A 27,601-nucleotide genomic window follows, 5' to 3' on the forward strand; every position below is an offset into this window, starting at 1 on the left:
TAATTTGTACAAGCTTCTGGTTGGAGGGTGGAGTAAGGAAATGGGGAGAGAATCTGGAGAGGAAGATGGAGAATGAGGAAGCAGGATTCCTGACTACAGAAGACAATAAACTTGAAAAGTAAAAAAAGGAGCCATCAAAATTAATAAATATTAACTATGATTAGAAGGAAAACCTCTCTAGAAAGACATTTTGAATGTAGTAAATCTGGCTCTTTCCCATTTTGATTCCTCATTGAAACACAGAACACCGAAAATTTTCTGAGTGATTATTTTCTTAATTCTTCCAAGAATAATACACAATTAGTGTCATTCTACATGCATAGGAGTATGGATAATTTAGAATATTGGAGCTTAGTTCTCTCACTGAACCCAGTACGGGAAAGGATGCTTTGTAACTTATGGAAAGGAAAAGATCCTTGCTTTATCTAAATCTTACCTGGCCGAAATTTCACTGTTCAACTGATATATATGGTGAAATATTAAGTTGTAAAGACTATCTTTAGAATGAATTAATCATCTTATGTAAAATATCTTAAGGACAGTGATAGAAAGAAAAATAGGTTGTTAATTGTATAAATAGGACACCAGCCATTGTAAAGGCTTGAGAAAGTACCTCAGTAATAATGCTTAAAGTAAAACAAAATGAGGACTCAGAAAAATATTAGTGGGAAAAAGAAAATGTATAAATTCTCCCATCTTTTTCATCACTTCAGTGAAATACTAGACAATACTGATTGTAAAATGTGTATTATATAGAGTCTGATATTCAAATGAAGTCTCTCTGATATTTTAATAAAGATTATGATAAATTTTCTAGACAGGGCTGACCCCAAATGAAATTGAAAATAGGGATATGTTTTGGTTTGGTTCCTTTCTCTCCTCTCCAGTTTTTCCTGAATCTAACCAGGGTTTCATTTCCACAGGACCTTGTTCTCAGAACTAGTTGTTTTGGGCTTTGCTTTGATTTACTTTGGTTTGATTTTGGTTTTGGAGGGATGTAATCTCTTCTTTGCAAAATTAACACATGGGGACTGTGGTTGAGCTTTTTCATTGGGGAATTTTAGATGAGCAAAATCTCCAGAGTCAAATCCCCGGAGGCAGAACTGCAAACTCTCTGGACAGCTGATATTCGGAACAGGGAGTTCAAATCAGCTGTATATGTTGCTTCATAGACTTAAGTACAATTCTGCATTCAGATTACTTTATAAAAGCCATTTTTCTCCCAAATATTACTCAATTTCTATAAGGTCATCTTGAATCACAGAAGTACACTTGAGCATATTCCTGATGTTTCTAGGAAAGCCATCTACATATTAAAATTTTATTTTCTTTATAATTATAACATACTTCAATATTTGTGTGTTCAGAGTATAACTAGTCACATAGAGAGGTCAGATGATGTATGTATGTATAATCTGCAATATATATATATATTTTATATATGTAATACTTATGTGTGTAATTTGTATTATATATATGAATGCACATATATACACACATAAATATGCATAGACAAATTCATTGAATGCTCTGCAAAAATAGATTTTCTCTTCTTATACCTAAACATACACTAATGTAATTGGTCTGGCCCATATCTTACTCCTCTCAGTATCCCTAGCACCCAGCAAAATGCCTAGAACATATCAGACAATCAGTAAATATAAATATAAATAAATAAAATGAAATTGATAGTAAAATTAATAACTTAGCCTTCTGTTCACACATCTCCCCCCAAAATAGGAATGTGCTAGTACATGTTACCATATGAAATAGTGGACTGAAAATGGCTTAGAGAAATGTATGTGGAAGTGCTTTGTAAAATTTTATGTAAATATTGGTAATGTTATGTTCCCATAGAATACAAACATTTGAAGTGTTATAATCGTACAATATAAGTATTGATTTAATAATAGATGGATTAATAACCAATTGATATTAGGTCATTAGCTGAGGAATAGGTTCTTGATTTAAAATATCCACAAGGGGAAAATTTATGAATTAAATCACTTTCCTCCTTACCTCAAACAGCATTAAATGTTTAGTTGTGACACAAGAACAATTTGATAAATATTCTAATACTAAGATATTGCCATTCATTTGAATATAGAGGCACATTATTATAATAGCTGATAGTTATGATATTGATTTCAATATTTAATATTTAGCTATTATTTTAGGATATGAATGCTAGAGATCATTTTAATAGCAGAATTAATATTTAAAGATATATGGAGAAAATTCTAATAAAGATGCAATGTTGATTCCTGAGCCTCAAAGATGGCCAACAGTCCACCAGCGAATATTTGGGCTGAGTCTGTTCAATCTTATGCTGTTCAGACACCAACATGAGAATCATAGAAAATAATAGACAGCTTATAGTTTTTCCCTCTAGAGAAACATGAACATTGATTTATTTTGATGGCCACCTTTGTATAGCAAACAGAATTATTTTAATAGAGAAACAATCCTTTGTTTATTTTGCGTGAAGAACCTGTGTTAACTTGAGATATATTTGGGGAATTTGTACTACATAGACCATTTTTCTGGTCTAAAAGCAAGGCAGAACTTCTTTTTCTTTTCCACTAGAGAGAGTTTATAGGAGAATTTCATGTCAACAATTCACCAAGTGTTAACAGTTATTGAACCTCTAGTGGGTATATGTACAAAACTGGGCTCTTCGAGAAATATATCTTTTAAATGTCCATGTTTAGAGGACATACTGGATACACTGTCAGAGTGAACAACCATCTGAAAGGAAAAAGCATTGTTCCATTAGACTGAGTTCAGTGGACCTGTACTGTGTATATACAGTGTATATTAAATTAGGATATACACGAAGACTGGTGCATATTTTTTTAAAGCCTATAAAATGGAAACAGTGCATTAACATTCACATTTACAAGGATTGTGTGACACTCTATTACATGCATGTCGAAATGTAGCTTTTAATGTTTTGTTTTGAAAAAATTGCTTTAGCATCATTTCACACACACACAAATGTTTTGTTTTGAAGGAAATAAGGCCAAGTTATTTTCAAAAAGGAATGTACAGTGACAGCTTTGTTCATTCATTTTTTTTTTTTCACAAATATTGATTGAGTACCTACTCAATGTGAAATTAAGCTCTGGGTGGTTGGGGTTTATTCAGCAATGAACAAAACAAGTGTTGTCTCTGCATCTGTGGAGCCTGACTTCTAACGGTAGAGTCAGACGATTATAAATAAATGCATTCTCTCAGTGTCATGAGAAAGTTAAAGGAGGATATCGAGTTAGAGAGTGAGAAGGAAGGCATTATTTGAGATGGGGTAGTCAGTGATGGCTTCTCTGATGAGGTGAATTTTGAGCCAAGACATGAAAGTCATATGAATATTTGAGAGAGGAGTGTTCTACACAGCAAGAACAGCAAGTCCAAAGGCCCTGAGGTAGGAACAAGCTCATCAAAGGGACAACATTGTTAGAGCAGAGTAAACAAAGCAAAGAGTTCCAGAGTTGCTTTTCATATGAGAAATTTTAAGTTGATTGCTTATTATATTTAGGTGAGGTTACACCCCATGAGATGCTCCATAAAAATATAGATTACAAGAAAACAAGACTACAAGTTATTTAGTATCATACTTTACATCCTAAACATTTCCTCCTATTTACAAGGACCTTTCCTAGTTGCAAATAGAGCCTTCATCCAGGTCACAGACAGCATCTCTGCATTAAGTTCTCAAGTAAATATGCTAATTTTAGTAGCGATAATCTTATCTTGTACATCGTTTTCTTTGTTCTTATTGATTTCTTTTATCTTTACATCTTTGGGATTTTTTTTTGGCATCAACATGTCAATTGAATAAACTTTTTTCATCATATATATTATTTATTAACTATTGAAATAGTTATTCACCATGAATTTCACTAATAAGTACATTTTAAACCTGAGAATTTGTCCTCCCTGGAGTTTATCAGGACATAATTACCATCCTCGGATAAGAGAAGACTGTCAACTTATTCACTTACAAAGTGTTAAATACATTTTATGTTTCTGTAAGAACCAAAATTTAAGTAAAAGCCACAGAACAAATGACCTTGTCAAACATTTAAGAGTTAGCTTTAAAATCATCTAAAATAGTATCCTTCCTGTGGTCTGGAAGATATGGCTATCATGCTTTGTATATCGTCATTCTCTTATCCATCTATAAAGATTTTATTAATTTTTATGGTAGTTTGGTATATGCTAAATGTGGGGGGTTATCTTTAATACACAATAAAAAGAAAACCCATTGTAGCTGAAAATAAACCAGCTCAAACTCATGTAAATACAAGACGAGGTAAGGTGCAGCTTTTAGAATCTGCTTCTCCAATCAGAGTTCTATGTCCCCACTTTTAAAGGTGAAAAAAAAATTACTTTCTAATCAAAGACCATTTTTCTCAATAAAAATAATTTATATCAATGTAGAGGAACTGAAAGGAGTATTCCATTGGAGCAGAAGATTGAAGTAAAGCTCAAACAGAAAATTACTTTTGCTCACTAGGTCACCCCATTTAAAACGTTAAGCTTGCCTATCCCTGCCACCTTTTCTGATGCTCTGTTCTGTCCAGCTATGAGGATTGGGCACCATAGTAATTCCCAATGACAGAAGTGGTTCAGCTTATCTTGGGGGGTAGTGGGGGGTGGGGCAGGTGGGTCTCCTTGAAGTCTGAGAATGACTTTTCCTAGAGATCACACCATATGCTAGCAACTCATCCATCATCTTCCTCCTTTCTGGATCTTTGGCTAGTGACATATCCTTGATTGAGAAAGTGTCCTTAGAGAGTCGACTTGCATTATTTAACGTTTACAATTTGATGAGGCAAATCTAACCTTTGATTAGTTCCCTACAATTGGCAATGCTAGAACTGGAGTTAAAATGAACCACTCCCACATTTTCATATTGAAACCGAAATCAAACTAGTTTCAATTTAATATATGTGCCGATTAAAAGTTCTGCCAGAATCACAACTGGTCCCATTAGGTCAATCTAATAGTGAAAATAGAGATTATGAAGATTTTCAGGTTATTAAAGAGGATTTTCTATTGGGACGAAACTGTGTAAGAATATATACTAAAAAGCTAAAGAGAAAGTTGCTTCTTTACAGATGCTAACAGGAGCCAGACATGTAATATTTATTTAATAAACATTTATTTAATAAATAAATAAGTGCCATTTCCCATGACCTAGACTGTCTGACCTGGACACACAGTTTGCATGTTAAACACCTAAAGATACATCTATATACAGTCTTCTATTTTTGCAAAGAAATATATGTTCTCTTCAATTTTGCCTAACACATGGACCCTCTTAGTCCATCTATTTTTGTTACCTCTTTCTTAGAGGCTAAGATATATTGAGATATTTTCTACTGTAAGAAAACCAACAGTCAAGCAATAATCCATGGTGACTAACAACTGGCCATGGGGTCGGAATGGCAATGGGAAATAGAGGTGTCAAGCTGGCAACTTGTGGCCTGTTTAAAGGTAGCTGCAGCTACTCATCTTGATTGTTGTCGGGCAGAAGTACATGCCAGGTATTGGCAAATATTTAGATTTGGAATAAAAGCCAGGAATCTGGTTTTTAAATGGGAAACCTCCCAATTGTAAAATGTTAATTTTTTTTTTTAAAAAAATACTATGTTGGCTAACATAATTCGCTTGCAGTTAAAATGTTATCTGTGGTTACCAGTTTCCTAGCTGTGCCTTGCATATTCTACAGGGGAGAAAAAAAGTTGTTTACTCATCTGTTTATTTGTTCATTCATTCAATAAACATTTGTTGGTTATCACATCATGACTGGTGCTATGGGGCTTTCAACAATAAGGGTCATTGCACGCACAGAACTGAGTCCAGTGATGCCTCACCCTAGCCTAGAAAACAAATCCTTATGCATAGTTCAGTTTCTCTCCGTATGTTTATAGGCTTCAGATCAACATGTACAGTTCCAGTCTCTCACCTGACCTTCAGTATATCTAATTCCCTTCAAATATGGTAAATCAGTAGGGCTACTTGCATCAACATGAATACATATTTAAAGCATAATAGAAAAACATTTTGAAGCTGCAAAAATATGCAGAATGATTTTATGTAGGTTTTTAAGGCCCACAAAACAACACTCTATATTATGGGAACATCCAACTGTAGGAAAAGTATAAAAACCTTTATAGCCGAAGGAAAGCAGTACTCACTTGAGGACAGTGGTTGCCTCTGGGGGAAGAGGGAGGGAAATGAGATGGAGATGTTGATCTGTAGTTGTATGTGCAACACTTTATTTCTTTAAAAATGTCTGATGCAATTTTGACAAAATGTAAACATTTGTTAAATTTTGATGATAGGTACTTAGGCATCCCATGTTTTTCCATCTTCTTGCTCACAATCTTTAAAATAGATAATAAAAATATAATGAAAGTAAAAAACAGCATGACTAAATTAGATTTTTTTCTTTATTCCTAAGGGAATGCCTTTTCTAATATTCACTATTGCTTTAATGGCACTAGGCCTCCCAGACTTGAAATGTTTAAATTCTCCCTCTTGTTCATCCCCAGTGGCCAACCCATCTGTTACTTATGAAATCTACCTTTGAAACATTCTTTCTATTTTTCTTTTGTATCATTTTGGCACCAACATCGCCATTTAACATCCTAACCACTCTCATCACCTCCCTAAATGTCTGATGACCTCCACATTCCCCCTCTACTTCATCCCTCTCAGTGCTGTTATCTCATTCACCACACCCGTTGTCTTGCTCCCATTGTTCACAAATCAAATTCTGATTCTCTTCCTGGCCCTTAGGCATCACCTTGGTGTGGCCCTATCTCCATTTATAAAGTATTTCTCCCTCTCCCACTGTCCCTAACCCTTCTTGTCAGCCCTCCAATGCCTTCCAGAAACCAAGTAACACTGTCAACTCCCACGATCTTGCATATGAGGTTTCTCCTTCACAAAATCTCCCTTCCTTTTCTACGTTTCCAGAACTTTTTTCTATAAGTCTGGTTCATGTTCTACCTCTTCTATAGGACTCGATCTGTATTTGTTGTCATTATATTTTTGGTATGATTGTATTCACTGTGGCACTACTGTATTAAGCTTTTTGTTTGCCTGGTTCATCTTAGGTAGAAGTTTTGGGTTGGTTGTTTTTGTTGTTGCTTTTGGAGGGGAAGTGTGTTTTGATTTTTGAAATTTTTTTCTTTCCTTAAGATCACCTTTCCTTGTCTAAAATTTTTGTAGTTGTCTCCTTCTGTCCTCTGAGAATCAACCATTGAGAAGCAGGTCTTCCTAAGCAGGTCTGCTAAGGATTCTCTTCCTATGTCTTGGAGGGTTTAAATCTAAAACCTATGGCTGGAACCTGGTAGCTCTGCTCACTCCTCTGCCGTAGTCAAGCAGTGATCACAACCCTGGGCTGGGATCATAGCATTTTAACTTCTGCTCGCAGGCCTGATTACCCACTCCAGCTCTCTGTTTCATGCAGTGATCCTACCTCCAGTGACTTCTGCAGTGAATGGCTCTTAGCCCCCCTCTCTCTGAGCTTGTGTACATCAGGTCGCCAGTCTGTGTCCAGTCCTGAGCCCTGTTTTAAACCCACTGGTGTACGTTTCAGTTCAAAGTTTGGTCCACATATAATTATCTTGTTTTTAAGTGTGGCTATACACCCTTTATTGTGTTTTTAATTTTCATTGCTATGCATTTGGTATGAGCAGGGGGGATTCTGTGTGTACTCATCCAGTCCACTGATACTTCAGGCAGGATGGAGTGAGTGTATGGTAGATATAACTAATTCTTTTATTTGTTTGTTTGTTTGTTTGTTCATTTTTACCTTTTGAACCCCTTCATCCTTTTCTCTCACCCGGCACCCCCTACCTTTGTCAAGCACTGATCTTTTCTCTGTAGCTTGGTTTTTTGTTTTTTGGTTTTTTTTTTTTTCATATTCCACACATAAGAGAGATCATAGTTTCTGTCTTTCTCTGTCTGACTTATTTCACTTAGCATAATGCCCTCAAGTTCCATCCATGTTGTCTCAAATGGCAAGATTTCATTCATTTGTATGGCTGAATAATATTCCACTTTACAAGTGTAACTTAATTTTTTAGCCATTCATTCATCAGTGTACACTTAGGTTGTTTCCATATCTTGGCTACTATAAAGAGTGCTGCAGTGAACAGGGGAGTGGAGGTATCTTTTCAAGTGAGTGTTCTCATTTTCTTTGGATAAATACCCAGAATTGCTAGATCATATGGTAGTTCTGTTTTTAATTTTCGAAGAACCTTTATAATGTTTTCCATAGTATCTGCATCAATTTACATTCCCACCAACAGTATGCAAGTGTTCCCTTTTCTCTATGTCCTCATCATTTGTTATTTCTTGTCTTTTTGATAATAGCCATTCTTATTGATGTGAGGTGATATTTCATTGTGGTTTTGATTTGCATTTCCCTCTGATTAATGATGTTTAGCATCTTTTCATGTGCTTGTTGGCTATCTATATGTCTTCTTTAGAAAAATGTCTAGTCACATCTTGTGCCCATTTTTACATTGGATTTTTTTTAACATATTGAGTGTATGAGTTCTTTCTACATTTTAAATATTAACCTTTTATCAGACATATGATTTGCAAATATTTTCTTCCATTCAGTAGGTTGCCTTTTTATTATGTTGACAATTTTCTTTGCTGAGCAGAAGTTCTTCAGTTCAATGTAGTCCTACTTATTTATTTTTACTTTTGTTGCTTTTACTTTTGGTGTCAGATTTAAAAACTCACGAAAACCTACATGAAAGAGCTTACCACCTATCTTTTCTTCTAGAAGCTTTATGGACGTGATCTTACGTTGAAGCTTTAATTCCTTTTGAATTAATTTTTGCCTGTAGTGTAAGACAGTAGTCGAGTTTCATTCTTTTACATGTGACTGTCCAGTTTTTCCAACACCATTTATTAAAGAGACTGTTCTTTCCCCATTGTATATTCTTAGCTCCTTTGTCATAGATTAATTAACTATATATACATGGGTTTATTTCTAGGCTCTCTAAATTCTGTTCCATTTATATCTGTGTCTTTTTTATGCCAATACCATACTGTTTTAATTTCTATAGCTTTGTAATAGTTTGAGATCAGGGAGCATGATGCCTCCAGCTTTGTTCCTCTTTTTTCAGATTGCTTCGCTATTCAGGGCCTTTTGTGGTTCCATACAAATTTTAGGATTGTGTGCTCTATTTCCACGAAAACTGGCATTGGAATTTTGAGGAGGGTTGTACTAAATCTGTATATTGCTTTGGGTAGTGTGGACATTTTAACAATATTAATTCTAATCTACGCGCACAGAATATCTTCCTATTTATTTTTCTTCTTCCATTTTTTTTTTTAATGTGTTACAGTTTTCAGTATACAGGTCTTTCACCATCTTAAATTTATTCCTAAGTATTTTATTCTTTTCAATACAATTGTAAATGGGATTTAAAATTTTTTTTCTTTCTAAAAGCTTGTTATTAGTGTATACAAACAACAATTTTGAAAATTGACTTTGTGTCCTGCAACATTGCTAAATTTATTTGTTAGTTCTCATGGCATTTTGAGGAGTTTATAAGGTTTTCTGTATATAACATGTCATCTCTAAATAGTGACAATTTTACTTCTTTCTTTCTAATTTGGATGCTTTTATTTCTTTTTCTTGACTAATTGCTCTGGCTGGGACTTCTAATACTATGTTGAATAAAAGTGGTAGGACTCACATCCTTATCTTGTTCCTGATCTTAGAGTAACAGCTTTCAGTTTTTTGCTGTTGGATATGATGGTAGCTGTGGATTTGTCATATATGGCCTTTATTATGTTGAGGTAAGTTCCCTCTATACTCATTTGTTGAGAGTTTCTATCATGAGTGGCTGTTAAATTTTGTTAAATGCTTTTCTACACCTATTGAAATGATCATTTGATTTTTCTCCTTCATTTTGTTAATGTGATCTATCACACCGACTGATTTGTAGATGTTGAACCAGCCTCGTCTCCATAGAATAAATCCCACTTGATCACAGTATATGATCCTTTTAATGTATTGTTGAATTTAGTTTGCTAGTATTTTGTTGAGGATTTTTGCATCTCTGTTCATCAGAGATATTGGCCTGTAAGTCAGTCTCTCTCTCTCTCTCTCTCTCTCTCTCTCTCTCTCTCTCTCTCTCGATTTGTGTCCTTGCCTGGTTTTGGTATCAGTGTAATCTTGGCCTTGGAAGAATTCCCTCCTTTTCCATTTTTTGGGAAAATTTCGAGAAGGATTGGTATCAAATCTTCTTTGAATGTTTGGTAGAATTCACCAGTGAAGCCATCTTGCCTGGACTTTTGTTTGTTAGGAGATTTTTTAAATAATTGATTTAATCTTTTTACTAGTAATTGTGCTGTTTAGATTTTCTGTTTCTTCATGATTCAGTCTTGGTAGGTTGTATGTTTCTAGGAATTTATCCATTTCTTCTAGGTTGTTCCATCGTTGGCATATAATTGTTCATAATAGCCTCTTATGATCCTTTGTATTTCTGTGGTATCAGTTGTAGTATCAGTATTAGAGTAGGCAAATAGACAGATATGAGCAGGAAGGCGAGCAACCCACAAAGGCACAGATGTGGTCACCATGAGCTCCAGTAGGCCCTTAGAGTTGCTCAAAGCCCACAACACTCTGAGCAGAGATACAGGTGGTCTTTCTGACAAAGACACATGCACAGATCAGGCCCTGTTCACATTTGGCCTAATTCTTTCCTCATTATACAGCTATTTTAATAAATTAGCATTGCAGTTAACTCTGTCCCCATCATGTAACTGACACTAAGACAATTCCATCAAACCCAAGCATGACAAGAAAAGAGGTGAAGCCATCTCTTAGTAGAAACCACCTTCTTTCTACTAACAGACCAGCCAAGATCATGAATATTACACCCCTTAGTTAGATCAATAGATAAAACCCCGAAACCCACAACAAAGTGGGACAGCTTTCTCTTGAGCTTGCCCACCCTCCTGTCTGAAAGTACACTTTAGCTTTTAAGAGTGTACTTCTGCTTCCAATAAACTTGAGCTGTTGCTTCATCACCTTCATTGTCTGTTTCTGAATTCTATCTCATGACATGGACAAGATCCTGGCCATCTAACTAGTGACATCTCCTCTGTCATTTCTGATTTTATTTGAACACCCCCCGCTCTTTCTCTCTCTCTCTCTCTCTCTTTTTTTGTCTTGATGAGTCTAGCTACAGATTTTCCAATTTTATTTATCTTTTTAAAGAGCCAGCTCTTACTTTCTATGCCATGGTTTTATAACAAATAGTTTGTTTCTGTAGGTCTAGTGTGGATAATAATTTCTTGGGTTAAGTGTCCTCTCAGTAATACAAATGATGACATGCCAGATTGAGGTTTGTAAGATGCTGAAGAAAAGGTAATATTGGGATGAAGCTTCTGTTCTAGTACATCAGATTAATAAATGGAGGACTTGCTAATCTAGAGATGTTCAGTTGTTTACTGATTCTGTTTCCCAAGTTAGTACCTAATCTAGGTGATATATTCAGGAGATAGGTGGGTTAGTACAAAATTGCTAAATATTCTGTGATAAGGTGAGCTGTTCAGCTTACAGGGGCACCAAAAGCTTATAAACTGTCTAATTTAATAACTTGGTGTTTTCCCTCAAAATGAATGTCTTTAAAGTTAAAATATGGTGATAATTCTATTGATTACATATTAATACTGTGGGAAAGAGATTGGGTTTTTTAAAATTCTCTTTTTAATTTAGAAGCTCAATGAAAATTGTATATGGAAACTGAAAGCCTGTGATCTAGAAATTAGTATCACTGGAGATGAAAAGTTGTAGCCTGTTTCAAAATCCTCAACTATGCCCTTCCGCCATTTGCGAGGCACACATAGGTCCTAAAGTAAGAGTCCCCAGAGAGGAAGTCTTTTACCAAATTTGAAGAGGAAAGCCTAGACTGCTCATTAGTCAAATCAGTTTCAGTCACAGAGCGGGAAAAGCACATGGAAAGATAAGCGTATGACACGTTGGCTCCGCAGTCAGACACTTTCCTCAGCACCCGCTGTGCAATGGCTCCTCTTGTTGACTGTCCTCATGACACCCTAACATTAGCTGCCCAGATTACCAGCTAAGTTTCAAACAGTTTTCTCTCTTCCATTGTATTAGAATCTCATAAAAGCAAAGCATCATCTCCTCTATTTCCTTGTTTGCCTCCATTGCTCCCGCTGCAGGACTTGTGTATAGAAATAGCAGAAAAAGAACTTGTTTCATATCGTTTGATTTTTCTTTAAGAAAAATTTTCACCGTTCTCAAAAGGTGGAATGCTTTTTTCCACTAAATCTAAACATGCCCCCTGAACCCCTTTTGCTTCCTATTTTTAAAAAATTTTCTCACAATAATTTCCAGGTACCATAACCTCATTGAGAAAACTCTTAAAATACAGTATGCATTATGGCAGGAAATGGCTTTAGGCAGTCCTATGCGCTCCCTTCGTGATATTCTAATATTTTTTTCTTAATGTATTCAGAAATGATAGATGGTATTATTTAGTTTAGAAAGAATGAATAAAAACTCCCCTCCCTCTTCTTTAAAATTATGTCCATAGAGATTTCTACCGAGCAAAGGAATGTTTTTCCTCATTACCCAATATTGTCAAATTCTACTTAACATGTTGTCAGTGTGCTGGTGAATGGTTATAGGCCTAGATATAATCCTAATATTCTTGTTTGCTGTTTTCCCCAATTAGTCATGGTGTATTAAAGTGAATAAAATCTTTTAAAGTCTTTTGGCAGCTGTTTGTGTCGAAGCACTCATATCCACATTAGAAGGACAATAATTGTTAGTATTCTGATTTGGAAATAAAGAGAAATTGAAAATGTTGGAAGGAGAAACGCTAAATGACTTAGGGAGAGAAAAAGTCCCTAGAGCAGAACACAATAGCTCTTAAAGCTTAAGACTTAGGAAATAATTTAAATTTTGCTGATGTTTCTTTTCCAGCCTCAGGTCTTCCTTAGCTCTATTGAAGATTCTTAGGATGTGAAATGAATCAAGTATCGATCCTGTTTTAGGATAATCCTTTCATCTGTGGAATGTGAATTTAAGGAGATTAATGGATACAATGACTGAAATTCTACTTTTCTTATTTTAATGCTTAATATTCCAGAGTTGCTACACACTGGTTCACTGGGCAGAGTAGAATCCCCTAAAATCACAAAGTATATACATACCAATGAGGAAAGAATGTTCTAGCACAAGGGCCTAACTCATGTAGGTACTATATACTAACACATCCTGGGCAATAATGATAACACCTACAAACTACATTTACGGAGCACTCTCCATGTATATTAGGCTTTGTTCTAAGTGTTACCCATATTATCACCCTTAATCCTTACAACAGTGCTGTGAGTTGGGTATTATTACTGCACCCATTTTAGAGAGGAGGAAGTTTAGGCACAGAGAAAGTAGGTATTGATGCTGCTGGATTTGAAACTGGTCAGTGTAGTACCAAAGCCAGACTCCTGACCTCTGCTTTTACATTTACAATAAATATTTGTTGAATAAATGACAGGTTGTAGTTTGAGGGAAGTGTATAATCCTCAAGTATATAGGTATGGCCAATTGAGTTTGTAAAGAACATTGCACAACAGTGCAATATTATCTTAAATCAAATAATTATAGACCCAAAACTACAAAACATAAAGGTAGCACCTATATACATTTGTGCTCATGGCATATGATGCACCAAATTATTATGGGACAAATCTCAAAAGAGTACCTCTGGTTTGTAATGTTCTATGTGTTTCAAACTTTGTTTTCTTCACTAATTCTTTCTTGAGCATTAAGATCAGCCTGGATCTAATCTCTAATAGGTAATAGTAGTAACCATTGTGTATAAGCTATCTTTCAAAGAAGGTATTGCTTGTCATAGTGTCTGGTAATTGAGATAATATGTGAAGTATTCCCATTAAATACTTTCTAATGAGAAAACATAAGTTGCATCACAACTGACTGTATTCTACTAAAATTCACATTCCAAAACATAACATGTTCATATCTTGATGGACTCAAAATTTCCACAGAGTCAGACTGACAACAGATAAGATAATATCTCAAGTAAAATACGCTTTGTTTGCTAAGTTTCTTTTACAAAGCCCTCAAGATCAGGGAAGAAATCTGTCTTGTTGTCTCTTGTCTTTTTCAAGTATCCTGAGAGATAGCAGGCATCGATGGACTTTGGCCAGTAAGGTACTCCATTGGTCAGATGACCCAAGGAAACTTTTAAAAGCATTATTCTATCAATGGATTACATTGAAGTTTGGAGTTCCGGGAGCTTCACGGGTGGGTGGGAAACTCTCACTTGGGTTTGGAGCTAACCACCTTGACATGACAGAACAAGTGGCCAGGAGAGCCTGTGCTGCCTTCACCCAGCTGCTGCTGCGGGAAGATGGGTGGAGAGTGAATGCTGGGGTCTGGTGGGAAGAATATGAGCTTCGAAGCTTTAAGTCTCAGATCTATCACTCACTAGTGTACTCCCTTAGAGCACTCTAAAAGCTTTCAAAGTCTGTTTTCTTTTTTTTATATATAAAATAGATATAATACCTAGTCCTAAAACTCACCAGTTTGGTTCATACAGTGTGGAATACAGCATTTCCAGTCTTTTCTCTCACTATGTGACAACCTAAACAAATAGGATATACTCCTCCATCTGTATATGTATATAGTTTTCCTATGTCAATATCTTTGATTACTGTGTCTTCTTCTTTCTAGCATATCTGTTTTCTTCACTTCCATGTGTCTGAAACCTACCTCTTTTGCAACTCCTAGTTAAAATACTCTATCTAAAATTAAACTTTCCCCAATTCTACCAGCCAGAAGTACTTTCTCTCGTCTCTGTGTTTGAGCCACTCTTGGGGGTGCTCGATGACATTTAGCATGTCCTTCCTTGGGTTATGCTCATTTATATGCTACTTTTATTATTCCTAGTAGACTACAAGATCCTTGGGAGGTAAATAATATCTGGTCCATCACTGTACCCCTATACAGTGCTTGACAGGATTCCTTGTACATCAGCAGTCAATAATTGTGTGTTTAGTTGAATTGTATGAGAGAAAGAAACCAAACTGTGTGCAGATCTCTGAACCTTTCTCTCTGCTCAGGCTTGAGGGCCTCAGTGTCTTTGATCGAGTCTGGTTTAACCTCAGGTGATAAGGGAGACAGAGCTGGTGACTTTCTCTAGTCCTCCTACTTGTAACTATCTATATTCTTCAGCAATCAGTTGCCTCCTGATGGATGGATGCACTCTGAGGATTTTATAGATCGAATACATTTTTTAAAATACTATCAAAGAGAATCGAGCGAGACCAACTTCAAACATGAAATTACCAAGGGAAATATTCAAACAATCTGCATTTCATTTGATTTACAGTTAGGAAATGTATTGATTCATTTTTCTTTTCTTGGTTATTACATAAGATCTTACTTTTTAAATGACTTGAGTGTTTGTTCTTTTTTTTTTTTTTTTTGCTTAGTTTCCAAAAGTCTGTAAGGTGAAAAATGAAGAAAATGAATTTGCACATTGCCATGTATGTGATAACATGAAAGTAAAAATAAACAAGTTTATAAATAGTATTCACTTTTCAGAATCACTGGCATATCTTATACATTGATATTCCCTCTATGTTGTTTTACAAATATTTAATTGTCAAGTTTCTGTTGAAGGGTTATTCATGCAATTAGGGGATGCAACAAATACCTTTAACTATCTAGTTAAAACTAGACTTTAAGCTGTGGAAACACACTGAACATTTTGTTACTAAAGATTTGCCATAGTGAACTTCAAAAATATTACCAACATGGGTGATAATTTTACCAATTCTCTCATGAGCTTCTTGCTCTTTATGCATTCAGCCCTTCTCTCATTAAATCCTGGATTTGAATACATTCTTCTATTCCCTTGTTTTGTTGCTTCTGAGCATCTAATAGTAAACCGAAAGGACTTGATCTTTCAAAACATTTTCATGACTGCAATAATCACAATGGAATGCTTTATAGTGAAAGGAATATTTTAGCTGAAATTCCATTCAACAAATACTTATCAAACAACTACCATGAGCTAGAAAATGCAAGATGCTCATCCATTCCTTATTTTGTTTGAGCTTATTGAAGGAAGAAGACACATATCCAGCTGTGATATAAGTCAAACCATGATAGAAATAAACAGGGAGAGGCAAAGCACCTAAGGATGAGAAAAGGACAAATATTACCAGTTACTGCATACCATATCCTCTCAGACATCATATTCGAATCATTAACAATCTGTATGGCCAGACACTGATCAGACAGAATGGACAGTGGCCATAGCTTGGAGCAGAGTCCTGTAGATCCAGACAGTATCTGTTAAGTTGCCAGATCATGGGAAGGTCTGAGGGCTTCTGGGTGAAGTGAATCGGGGCCAAAGTAGCAAGAAGACACTGTGTATTGGGGGATGGGGGAGGATCCACATGAAAGGTAGCAGTTTTTCCAGCCAATTTGAAAGTATTTCAGTATCTTACCCCTGATATGGCCATCCTGGTGCAAAGCAGTAGATCAAAGACAGCCACCCCCTGAGTGAAGTATTATTAAGTGGAATTAAAAGTGAGGAAATCACATATTAGGGAGGGGATTGAAGCACACAGCTGGTAAAATGCTGAGATTAACCCACATCTCCCTCATTCTAAAGCCCATTCATTTCTGTAATTGTAACTAATTCGTGCTGACAAATCCAGAGAAGGAGGAGGTGGAGAAAGAGAATCATGATCATGGTTTACAAAGAATGTGTTTTTTGAGCTGGGCCTTTAAAGTCAGAAGATATCTTTTTACCATATCTCTAAGAATTTGTGATGTCAGGTAGGTTTGTTCCATCCTTAGTAAGGATCTGATCTTATCATTCTTTTCCTGGCTAGCATTCATTCCCTTGCTTTTCCTCCCACATCTAGCACTTTCGTTAGATAAAAGTTCTGAATCTAGGGGTCAGGTGCAGGGGGGCCAGGAAGGAGCTTCCAGAATTCTAGAACCCATTGCATTTGTGTTTGCCAATGTGCTTTTCGTGAGAAGAGGACCCATAGTTTTCTTCTGGTTCTCAAAGACCTCTGTATGACTCCATTACATTAGAGGCAACTAAAAAACATCCCATAGATAGAAATGTTAGCTATTATGATGTCATATAATGTAACATTCTCAAACTACAATGTATCCATTTGAATTTCAAAGGACTGAAAAAGTAAGTACTGTCTTTTTGGCAGTTACGTATATGTTATTATCAAATAAATGGCATTTCTCCAGCACGTACCAATGAATACTCTAAGCACTTTAAAGAAATGAGAGACCACAGAACTTAGGCACCTAACCCTGACATGTTGTTGGCACATTAGCCGTGGTGACATTTGGAGATCACAAGTCATACAGGCAGTTACGACTCACATGAGGCAGTGGTCTGGTGGTCTATACAAGTGGTCAAGTTCAAGCTCAAGATCCAAATGCCGGGGCTCAACCTTGGCTGTTGCTTCCTTGCTCTTTGGCTTCAGGCAAGTTATTTAATCTCCACGTGCCACCATATTCTCATCTCGAAAATGAGAATGCTAGCAGTACCTTTTTTTTAATATTTATTATGGAGAGTAAGTGGTAGATGCAAGGTGGGACTAAAGAGCAGCTGAACTCGTGCACCAAGGTCAGAGTGGCAGAAGATCAGGGGACCCAATGTCCCCAACTAAATTCTACTCTTCTCTATATTTACCTCATCTTACTCCCTGGTTACTGCTTCCCATCACTTTTGTGCCAAGATCCCCTGTTGCTGTCATGTGTTCATACATGACTTTCCCTTCCTTATCAATGACATGGGAACAGATGTAAAAATTGAAGACTATGACGTGATTATGGAGGCTTTTCCTGTTTTAATGTAGCAAATAAAAATATCTCAAGGTTTTAGAACTGCTCTTTTAATTGAGTGAAACTAAGCCCAAAAGAAAGCAGAATCTCTATTTTATGCCTTTTCTGACAATACTTATATTGTTAGTTTCCTAATGTGTTTCTAAAGTACAGTTTGCACTTGTGTCTGAGTCAGTGAAACTTTCAGTCAACAAACATTGCTCAATATGCTATAAAGGGAGATAAAAGGTAATTTAATTTGTAAAAAGTAAATACACAAAGATTAGCAAAGATTCTGTATTATTATTCACTCCTATTTTACTGAAATCTTGTATACCTTTTTTCGTGTTTAGAGTTTTTTGAAAGATGAATGGATATTGCAGCCCATTTTGAGAAAGCCATGGAACAGTCAGTTAAAGAACATCGCTTTAGCACTTCTGAACCTTCTCTTCCAGCCCTCAACAGCATCTCCTTTAATATTGATGGTTCCATCCAGTATAAAGAAAAGCCATATTCCTCTGCCTCCGAAGCCCTAGATGCTTACATTGACGATTTTTATATAAGCCGTGAGCTTCCTGATATCATTGATACAAGGGCTAACCTGGATCAGAGCCCTCTTGAATTTCTTGCTAAACTAAACAGTGGTAAGCTTTTATTATTCTCTGAGTTCAATTTTTAATTATATGCAGAAAGCTGATGCTTTGAGAAGGTATATGATCTAAAATATTTTTTTTTCTTGGAAAATAATTGTCATACAATTTGTGAATCTTTTTATGAGGTTGTTATATAATTTTAAGTTTCCAGATATTTTTCAGCCATCGATACTTTTGAATTGAAAGCTAATTACAGAAAATACATCCCAGCCTTGATTTCAGAGTGAGAAAGCTCTGGCCTTGGGTATAAAAGCCTAGGGCTTTGTAACTGAAAGTGTCGCAGAGTCACTTCAATTCTCCAAGTGATGGTTACCATTTTATAAAATGAGAATAATAATAATAATACCACACTGGGTTATTTTGGGAACTAAATGTATGTGAAACGCTCTATAAATCGTTACAGCCGTAGGGTTCTCAGGTTCTCTCTGTAGCACAGTGAACACTGTAATAGAAGTAGGGGACTCGAGATCTAACTCCCATTCTGCTAATGACAGTTGATATGTGAGAAAAGTCATTTACTGTCTCTGGGCTTTAGTTTCTTTTTCAATAAGGTGAACTTTATGAGCTCAACTTAAAAATTCCGTATTATGCAAATGGCAGAAAAATAAAATTGGTCAACTCCAGCATTTCTCATTAAAACAGTGTCATTTGTAGAAGCTGAAAAAATACTATCATGAAAGCAAAACTGGATGTGAATCTCAATTTGTGGCTAATGAACCGTGAAACCCTTGGGACGATAACTTCTTCTGATAGTAATTTCTCTTATCTATGTAAATAGAAATAATAATAATAGTAAAAATGCCTACTCTTCCACTAAATATGGTCTTTTAAAACTGTATGTTAGTGTACACAAAAGTAAGGTGGCATTTACTGTTATAAAGTTTTAATTATTATAAAAACAACATTTACCGTATTATTGCATGCTATACTTGATATGCAAAGTTAGAGTACCTGAAACAGCTTCTTATTGTTTCATTAGTGAAAAAACAGAGTGACATGAGAATTGGTGCAAATCTGCCATAGTCCTACTCAAGAGGAAACTATGTTTCTTTAAGCTAAGTTGTACTGGTTGTAGTATTTGACATAGTTTGATAAATGGGCAGGCAAGAGATAGGGATTGAGAGTGAACGTGTGGTTTAAGTGTCTATTATCTATGCAATTGAAGTGCAAAATATATTGTAATTTATTCAATAATACTGCTGGTTTTCTTGACAAGGATTTTCATTCTTTTATTGAGGTTCGGTGGTAGAGTTTTTCCATATCATTTTTTTTTTCTTGATTCTACAGAGAAGAGACTGTATGGCTGGCCCTTGTTAATGACTTGGAGTGTGATACAGGCACTTGCTCTTTTTGGCATTTTGTCAAGTTATTAACACCACCATCGCTGTTATTCTTGACACTTCTTTGTAAAGGCATTTAGAGATTTTACTTTTCTATGATTCTAAAAGCAATACATATTCGTATTTCAGAACATTTCAGAAAACACATTGGAAGAACACAAAAACCAACCATAATCTCAACATCAGAAAAAAGCGACTGTTAATAGTTCTATAGAAATTTCCTCTTGTTTATGTAAATATATGAGTTGTATACCTTGTTTATTCACTTACCAATATATTGTATCTTTTCATGCCAATAGTTCTGCATTTTTATATTAAATAGCTCTATAGTATCGTCTTTGTCAAAACAGTATGACTATCACTGATAGCTTTACTATTCAAAAAATTGAAATTGCCACCATTGTATGTTCATGTTTGGGTAGTTGGACAGTTATTTCTTTATGATAAATTCCTAAGAATGGGGTTTCTAGGTCAAACAGCATGCACATTTTCAAGAGTTTGACTTATATTAAATTGTCTTCCAGGAAGGTTATACTGATTTTATACAGTGTCACCAATGGAGTAGAAAGATCCTCTATTTCCCTATAATCTCACTGCACATATATATTATAAAATTTTTCATCCTTGTCAATCTTCTGGGTAAAAATTGGTGTCTTATATTTACTGAACATTTACTTTTCTTCTTTTGTAGTTGCCTAGTAACAGTTATTACCTGTTTATTTTGCACATTTGTTCTACTCTAGAATTAATTTTGTTGTTAGGTATAGTGAAAGCCTAATTATTTTCTAAAACAATTCCACTTGCCATCTTTATCATAACCTAAATTCCCATATATACTTAAGCTTATTTCTTGACTTTTTGTTCTACTCACCCATTTACACAGACTGCGCATATTATAGCTTGATTTTAATTACAGTAATTTTAAAACGGATTTAATGTCTTAGCTAGGACAGAGGGTGGAAGACTTAGAAAGAGTCTAATCTCATTCATTCATCCAAATGGACTTTAAAAAGCATTCTTGACAGTTTCCAAATTCTGGTCTTTGGATTACTTGGACTAGATTTCTTGACTGTTCACTTGGGTCCTCCTGCCTGTTCTCCACCCTGCAGCTAAGAGGATCTTCCTAAAGCTCAAATCTGCTTGTCATTTATGTGCTGCAAGTGCAGCAGTGGCCCCCCACTCGCCTGGAAATAATATGGCCTTACTATGGTCTCAAGGCCATTGGTGATCTGGCTTCTACTACCTAGTAATCTAGCTTCAGTTTCTCACCTCCGCTGTCACTCCCCACCACCCACACACACACTTGCTTTTTGTTCCAGTCCTGAGCTGCCCCTAGCTGATGCAATGCATGTGTTGCCTGTCTGCTTTTCACAGGCTGTTCCTTATAACTCCTCTCTCTTCCCCATCCTCCCTTTCTTCTTATTTCGAGCCTGAATTTAGAGGTCACTTTACTCCTCCCTGCCAAGACCAGTTTAGTTGATCTTATTGTGTCTTCCCTTAGCTCTATAATGTCCCCTAGGATAACACCGTACTGTAGGAACCTGTTCACTGGCTTGTCTCTCCTACTATATTGTTAAGGCTATCTAAGCTCTATGTCTTCTTTACCATTGTAATTCCCCTTGTAACTTGGCACTGGGGGTGTACAGTCAATTTTTGTTGAAGAACGAACCAGTGAATGAAATGCTGCTGCTATGGACATATTGTATATATCTACAACACGGTTGTCTTTTTTTTTCTCATTCTGGGCTACCCTTTCTATCGACAGGATGGCCGTTATAGACGCTATTGCCCTTCCCTGCAGCTTTTTCATTGACAATTTAATTTATGATTTACTTACTCAGGCTAAAGAGCAGTAATATTTATTTCTCCTTCTCATCAGATAAATATGAACTTGATCTGCACAATGCCAGGGGCTGAGAACACTGAGAACCTTACGCGTCTAAAGTGAGGGACAGGGAAGACCCATAATTTTAACACCCTGGGAATTCTCTCAGCTCTTTACAAAATTCTCAACTGATGACATACTTGGGTCAGCTTCACAGAGATCCACACCCACCACTATTTCAGTCAATCGGACTCACTTAGGCTCATCCTGTGAAACGTACCTCAGATGCTACCCATGCGAGACTCACCTCAGGGCCCCCACTATCTGTTGCTCCTGAGCTGCAGCAGCACCTGTGCGGATCTTTCTGTTTGGCTACAAATCTGTGTTTCTGTGAGTTCTGCGAGGCGGCAGCACTGTATCAGTTGTTACTGTTTCCACAGAGCCTGGAATAGGTAAATGAACTGAACCAAATTGACAATTGACCCTAAAGGATTACTACCTGAATGTGTCAGGTAAAGCTGTATTTGTCTAGAATGAGGACAAAATGTGCCTGTATCTACTAGATGTACTTACACTTAGCTCACTCTAGCATATCTTAGGTATTGCACAGAAATCTGGGGGATTGACATTTTTTTGCATTGGATTTTCATTGTCTAATTGACTGTAATGTTCGTCTGTTCTTATTGTATAAAGAACTTTTTTCTCCCAATGGGATTTACAGACTATTTCCAGGCAATATTTTGCCCGTTTTTGCCTTGAAAGTCAAGTGACATTCCTCGATGTGAAAATGTGTTTTGGGAGAACCACAGAGACAATTCTCTTGAAAGATCATGGCAAACCCTGCATGGCTTTTACTTGAAACATTAATCCCTTGAATAGTCCTCTGAGTTTTTATGCTCATATATGGAGAAAATGATCCAACAATACTGTAACAGCCTATTTTGTGGATGAGAGTATTGTTCTTTCACAATAATGAAAAATTATAACTGTTGATTTGAAGGTGGACTGATCTGGAAATCAAATGAGAATATCGATGGACATGAGAAAGGAAATGTTCTTATAACACTCCACAAAGCAACTTTGAGAGACACTGTCCGAGTTTCCTGTCCTTCCCTGGATGTCTCTGGGGCATTTTGCCATATAATGTACTTATAGTTTTGAGGTGGATAAATAAAGAATGTGTTTTAAAGTCATCTTGTTACTAAGGATGGTAAATTTTTTTTTCAATCAACACCTGTCTGATGTTGAATAGACAAATTACATGCATTTATTTAGTGCCAAATACGTGCCAAGTAATATGCTTAGAATTAGGGGTAGAAGGTCAAGCATGGTCTCTGTTCTGAATAACCATGACCTCTGCCCTCAAGGACCTCATAGTTTATTGGTAATTCAAATAAGTATGACACCAACCATTATACCACAATGCGATTAGTGCTAAGATGGAAGTATGCATGAGGTCTGGGAGCAAGATAACATGTACCAAAAGCAGGCTGGAGGACTAGAGAAGGCTCCCAGAGGAAACGACCCTTCGACTGAATTTTATAGGCAAAGTAAAAAATATCGGCCCAAACAGAGAAGGAGAGAGAGAATTTTAGAGGAGGCATGGGTATGTGGAGAGGAATATCATATATTCAAGAGGTTACTGGTAGTTCAGGATTGAAAGGAAGGGGAATGATGTTTCATTCTGTCTCATTAGAGTTTGTCTCCACTTGGATTTACTGCTACAACTGTGCTTATACTAAATTCATCCTGTCCCCCTTCTATGTCCTGAGAAAACAGAATTCGCTCATTTCATGTGTGGCAACTTTTAATACAAAATGGCAATGAAGATATTTGATGCGGATGTTGTCTACAACTTTTATCTCTGAAATTTTAGACTTCCATACTAGAAAATACAAAAATTAAATATTTTGGTCACAGTTCAAGTGGACATTTTATACGGAATATTTATCAGTCTTTTCTATGGTTCTTTATAACCCTTAGAACAATGACAATCTCTTTACTGTCTGTCGACCCAAAAGGGTCATTTTCCACGTGCTACCCAGTCCCTTATGAGCCCACTTCAAATTGATCTCTAAGCCGACCACTGTAATTGGTCCCTTGCTGCTGATGTCCTGACCCACCAATCTACCCTATACATCGTGCTGTTTCATACTGTGGGATTTTATTCTATTTCCTCTTGCCTGAAATTTCTTTGCCCTCCCCAACACATACATCTTCATATATCTAACTCTGTCCACCCTTCGAAACCCAGCTCAAGATCAGTCTCTTCCAGAAGGCCTTTCCAATCCTTTTCTGCCTAGATGTCTTGCCTCTGAGTTCCTGCCCCCTCCCCCCAACCCCACCATGCGGCACCCAAGTATACTAATGATAGTATACACTAGTAATCCTAATAGTCATAACATTTATTAGTATATATACGAGGTATACATATATATATATGTATATTTGCTACTAAGAGTAATGCCTGATATTTATAGTTTCTCTTATATACTGGAAACTATTAAATGCTTTGTGTGGATTATATCATTTAATCCTCACTACCATACTATGAGATATTATCCTCATTTTACAGAGAAATTAAGACACAGAGAGGTTATATAAAATGTCTAAGGGCACAGAGTTCTAGGTATTGCCTCTGTGCTTGACAGTGCAATGCTCCCACTCCAGACCAGCATTATACCACATGCATGTTATAGGATATATAGCTAAGAACTGAAGGAAAAAAAAAATTTTAAGAAATTCTAAATACATTTTAGACATGACGATCTGAGTTTTAAAGAAAAACCTAAATTGACAGACTCGAGTTCCATATTTTATTTGCTTGATTCATCTTAGTAAGAACTAATTAATGAGCAGGAATGTAACCAAACGGGTTGGAAAACCCTTAAATTGGAGGGAGAAAAGCAAAGAACCTGGCTGATTAGCTCTTGACTTGTTAATTATTTTTGCTGTCATTTACAAAAAACTATTTTTTAACACAGCCCTAAAGAAACAGTATAGTGACCAAAGTACTAGACTTTGAGAACTCGGCTTGAATTCCAGCACCCTCGCTTACACACACTGTAACGCTGGGCGGGTTATTTAATCTCTCTCTCGTTCTCTTTTTTCATATATAGAATGGGAAAAGTAATACCTATCAAGGATGATATATTGAGGATTAAAACAATACATGCGAATGCATCTAAAACAGTTATGTGTCACATTGTCAGTGCCCAGAATAATTTGTTTCCCCTGGAGGAATAGAACGTAAAATATGGCATTTCTTAGTGGCTTCAGTGTTCTTTTTTTAACTCTTTGCTCTCACTCTAACATTTCACCATCTCTCCCACCTCCAGCCGTATGAAATATACTATTTGTTTTCACATGAACAACTACATTCTCATGCCAAGAGAGAGAAGTTGCTCTTGATGATCGTGTGTGTATGGCTCTCAGATTTAACATATATGATGTGGAGTTTTGATTGACGGTATACAGAAGATTTTTAACTGTTCTTAGTGCATTTGTTCGCCAGCATGGATGTTGCAGCACTTCTGGTAACATTGTGACATATGTAGCCAGCTCTTTAAAGCAGTTCAGGTAATTTACTATATCAGAATTTTGCTTGCTTAGTTTTCTGCACTAGTTACGTCCTGCAACTTGAAGTTTTATACTCTGTTTATTTACACTTTGGGCATTGCAGATCGTCATTAATTTCATTTGCTTGTTAATAAATATTCTACAAAAGTAAACTAAGAATATGTAGAATGTGTGTATATGTATGTGTGTGTGTATGTTTTAAATAATAACGATAAGACATCCACATGCCCACCACCCAGCTTAAACTACAGAATATTGATGACAGTATGAAGCACCTAGACTCCCCTCAAGGAAATTGTTCTTTTTCTCCCCAGATGTCATGCCATCCCGCGTTTTTTGTTATTTGCCTGTTTTTCTTTATAGTTTCTGTCCTCCTCTCAGTGTCCGTTTTGATGTTTCCAGATTTTGCTAATACAGAAGCCATCCCAGTTAATTTCCATGTAGTAATCTCATGTTACACACATGCTAGAGTTTCTCAATAGTGTATACCATGCTATGGAGTTGCTCGGTTGAGTGTATACAGCTTCAGCTTTGCTAGACCACGCCAGACTGTCCCCACGTACAGTCCCTCCACTACCAATTGTCTTAGTCTGCTTGGGCTGCCACAACAAAATACTATAGACTTGCTGGGTTAAACAACAGAAATTTATTTGCTCACTGTTCTGGAGACTGGAAAGTCCAAGGTCAGGTTTCCAGCGGGGTTCAGTTTCTGGTGGCCACCTTCTCACTGTGCCCTCAAGGGTGAAGTGAGCGAGCTCTGGTGTCTCTTCCTCTTTTATAAGCATACCAGTTCTGTGGGGCCAGGGCTCTACCCTTATGACCTCATTTAACTTTAATTACCTCCTTAGAGGTGCTGTGACCGATACAGTCAAATGTGAGGGGGTATTAGGTCAACATATGAATTGGGGGGTGAAGACACATTCAGTCCATAGTGATCATAAATACTTTTATCAGTCTAGTGAATATAAATTGATATCTCATTGTGGTTTTTTCTTATTGTGGTAAAACATGTATAATATAAAATTTACCATTTTGACCATTTTTAAGTATACAGTTCAGTGGCATCAAGTACATTCATATTGTGCACCCATCACCACTGTCCATTTCTGGAAGTTTTTTTGTCTTCTCAAACTGAAACTCCATAACTCTTAAACAGTAATTCCCCACCCACCCCTCCTGCCAGCCCCTGGCAACCACCATTTTATTTTCTGCCTGTATGAATTCGACAACTCTGCGTACTCATCTAAGTAAAGTCATACAGTATTTTTCCCTTTGTGTATGGCTGATTTCACTTAGCATATGTCTTCAAGTTTCAAACATGGAGTATGTGTCAGAATTTCCTTTCTTTTAGAGGCTGAGTAATATTCCATTGTCAGTATTCTATTTTAATGTAATAATTTAGTTTTTTGTGACTTATCTTATTTAAAAAGTCTTCTACTTTGAGTACTTTATGATTTTACATTTTAAAAATCCTTATTAAAGCGAACATGGAATCTTTAAGGAATAAAATATAGGCCATAGGAGAATATTTAAGGTTAAATTTGAAACTTTATTTACTGAGTGTTTATTGAGTCCTGCTATGTTCCAGGCACTATTAAAGGCTACAGATTCTTTGCCCTCATGGAACTTTTATTCTTTGAGGAGAAAGACAATAAATAAGTGACTATATAACATGATGCCAGATGGTCATAAGTGCTATGAAGAAAAACTAAAAGAAATTCCTATCATCAAGGCCAGAGAACCCTCCTGCCCACGTGAGCTATGTGAAAAGTACCAGAAGAGTACAGCATTTGCAGCAAAGCATGACTGAAAGGCACAATGACAGTCCATAGACAGAGCTTCTAGTCCCAGCTCTATCACTGTTTCTGTATATTGGGTTAAACTCGTCTGTCAATTAAATGTGTGGATTGAATCAGATAACATGTATGATTCTTTTTACCTTGAAAAATTTTCTAGGATTCTGAGACTCTAAAAAGTTTTTACTTTATTAAACTTCCTTGGGATAAACTGTTTAGGAGGTAATAATATGTAAGTTTGAATTTTACTAAAGCTAAAAAAAATGTAGTTAGTTCCTTTCCAACCCTGATTCTTAACTTTATATCCTGGAAGAGTAATTTTTTATCATTTTCAATAAAACCAACATTAGATTCTAGCTGAAGCACTGTAAATGGAGAGCCATTTGTAAAGGGATTTCCCTATAATTAAGATGACTCTGCAGAGAAAGCTATAAAAGCAAGTCTTCCATGATTGGCTGCAAAAAGTAAAGCACTAAAGTTACTAAGTAATACTGTAGATTTCA

At 36.2% G+C, this 27,601-nt stretch overlaps 1 protein-coding gene across 20 annotated transcripts in view; it reads left to right on the forward strand.

Annotated features, from left to right (window-relative positions):
- Window positions 1-27,601, forward strand: part of GRIP1 (glutamate receptor interacting protein 1) — a 585,894-nt gene that overhangs the window by 367,348 nt on the left and 190,945 nt on the right. For 2 of the 20 annotated variants that reach the window (XM_036238003.1, XM_036238008.1), the window contains exon 1: window positions 15,531-18,549. The exons of 13 other annotated variants lie outside the window; for them this stretch is intronic. In XM_036238003.1, the coding sequence (XP_036093896.1) occupies window positions 18,276-18,549 (274 nt within the window). In that variant the 5' untranslated portion in view covers window positions 15,531-18,275. Of the gene's footprint in view, window positions 1-15,529; window positions 18,550-27,601 lie in introns of those variants that run through there. 5 more of the 20 variants (XM_036238005.1, XM_036238010.1, XM_036238004.1 and 2 more) reach the window with 4 other exon arrangements.

This window comes from Rousettus aegyptiacus, unplaced genomic scaffold, assembly GCF_014176215.1.
Source record: "Rousettus aegyptiacus isolate mRouAeg1 unplaced genomic scaffold, mRouAeg1.p scaffold_m13_p_2, whole genome shotgun sequence".
NCBI classification, from domain to species: domain Eukaryota; kingdom Metazoa; phylum Chordata; class Mammalia; order Chiroptera; family Pteropodidae; genus Rousettus; species Rousettus aegyptiacus.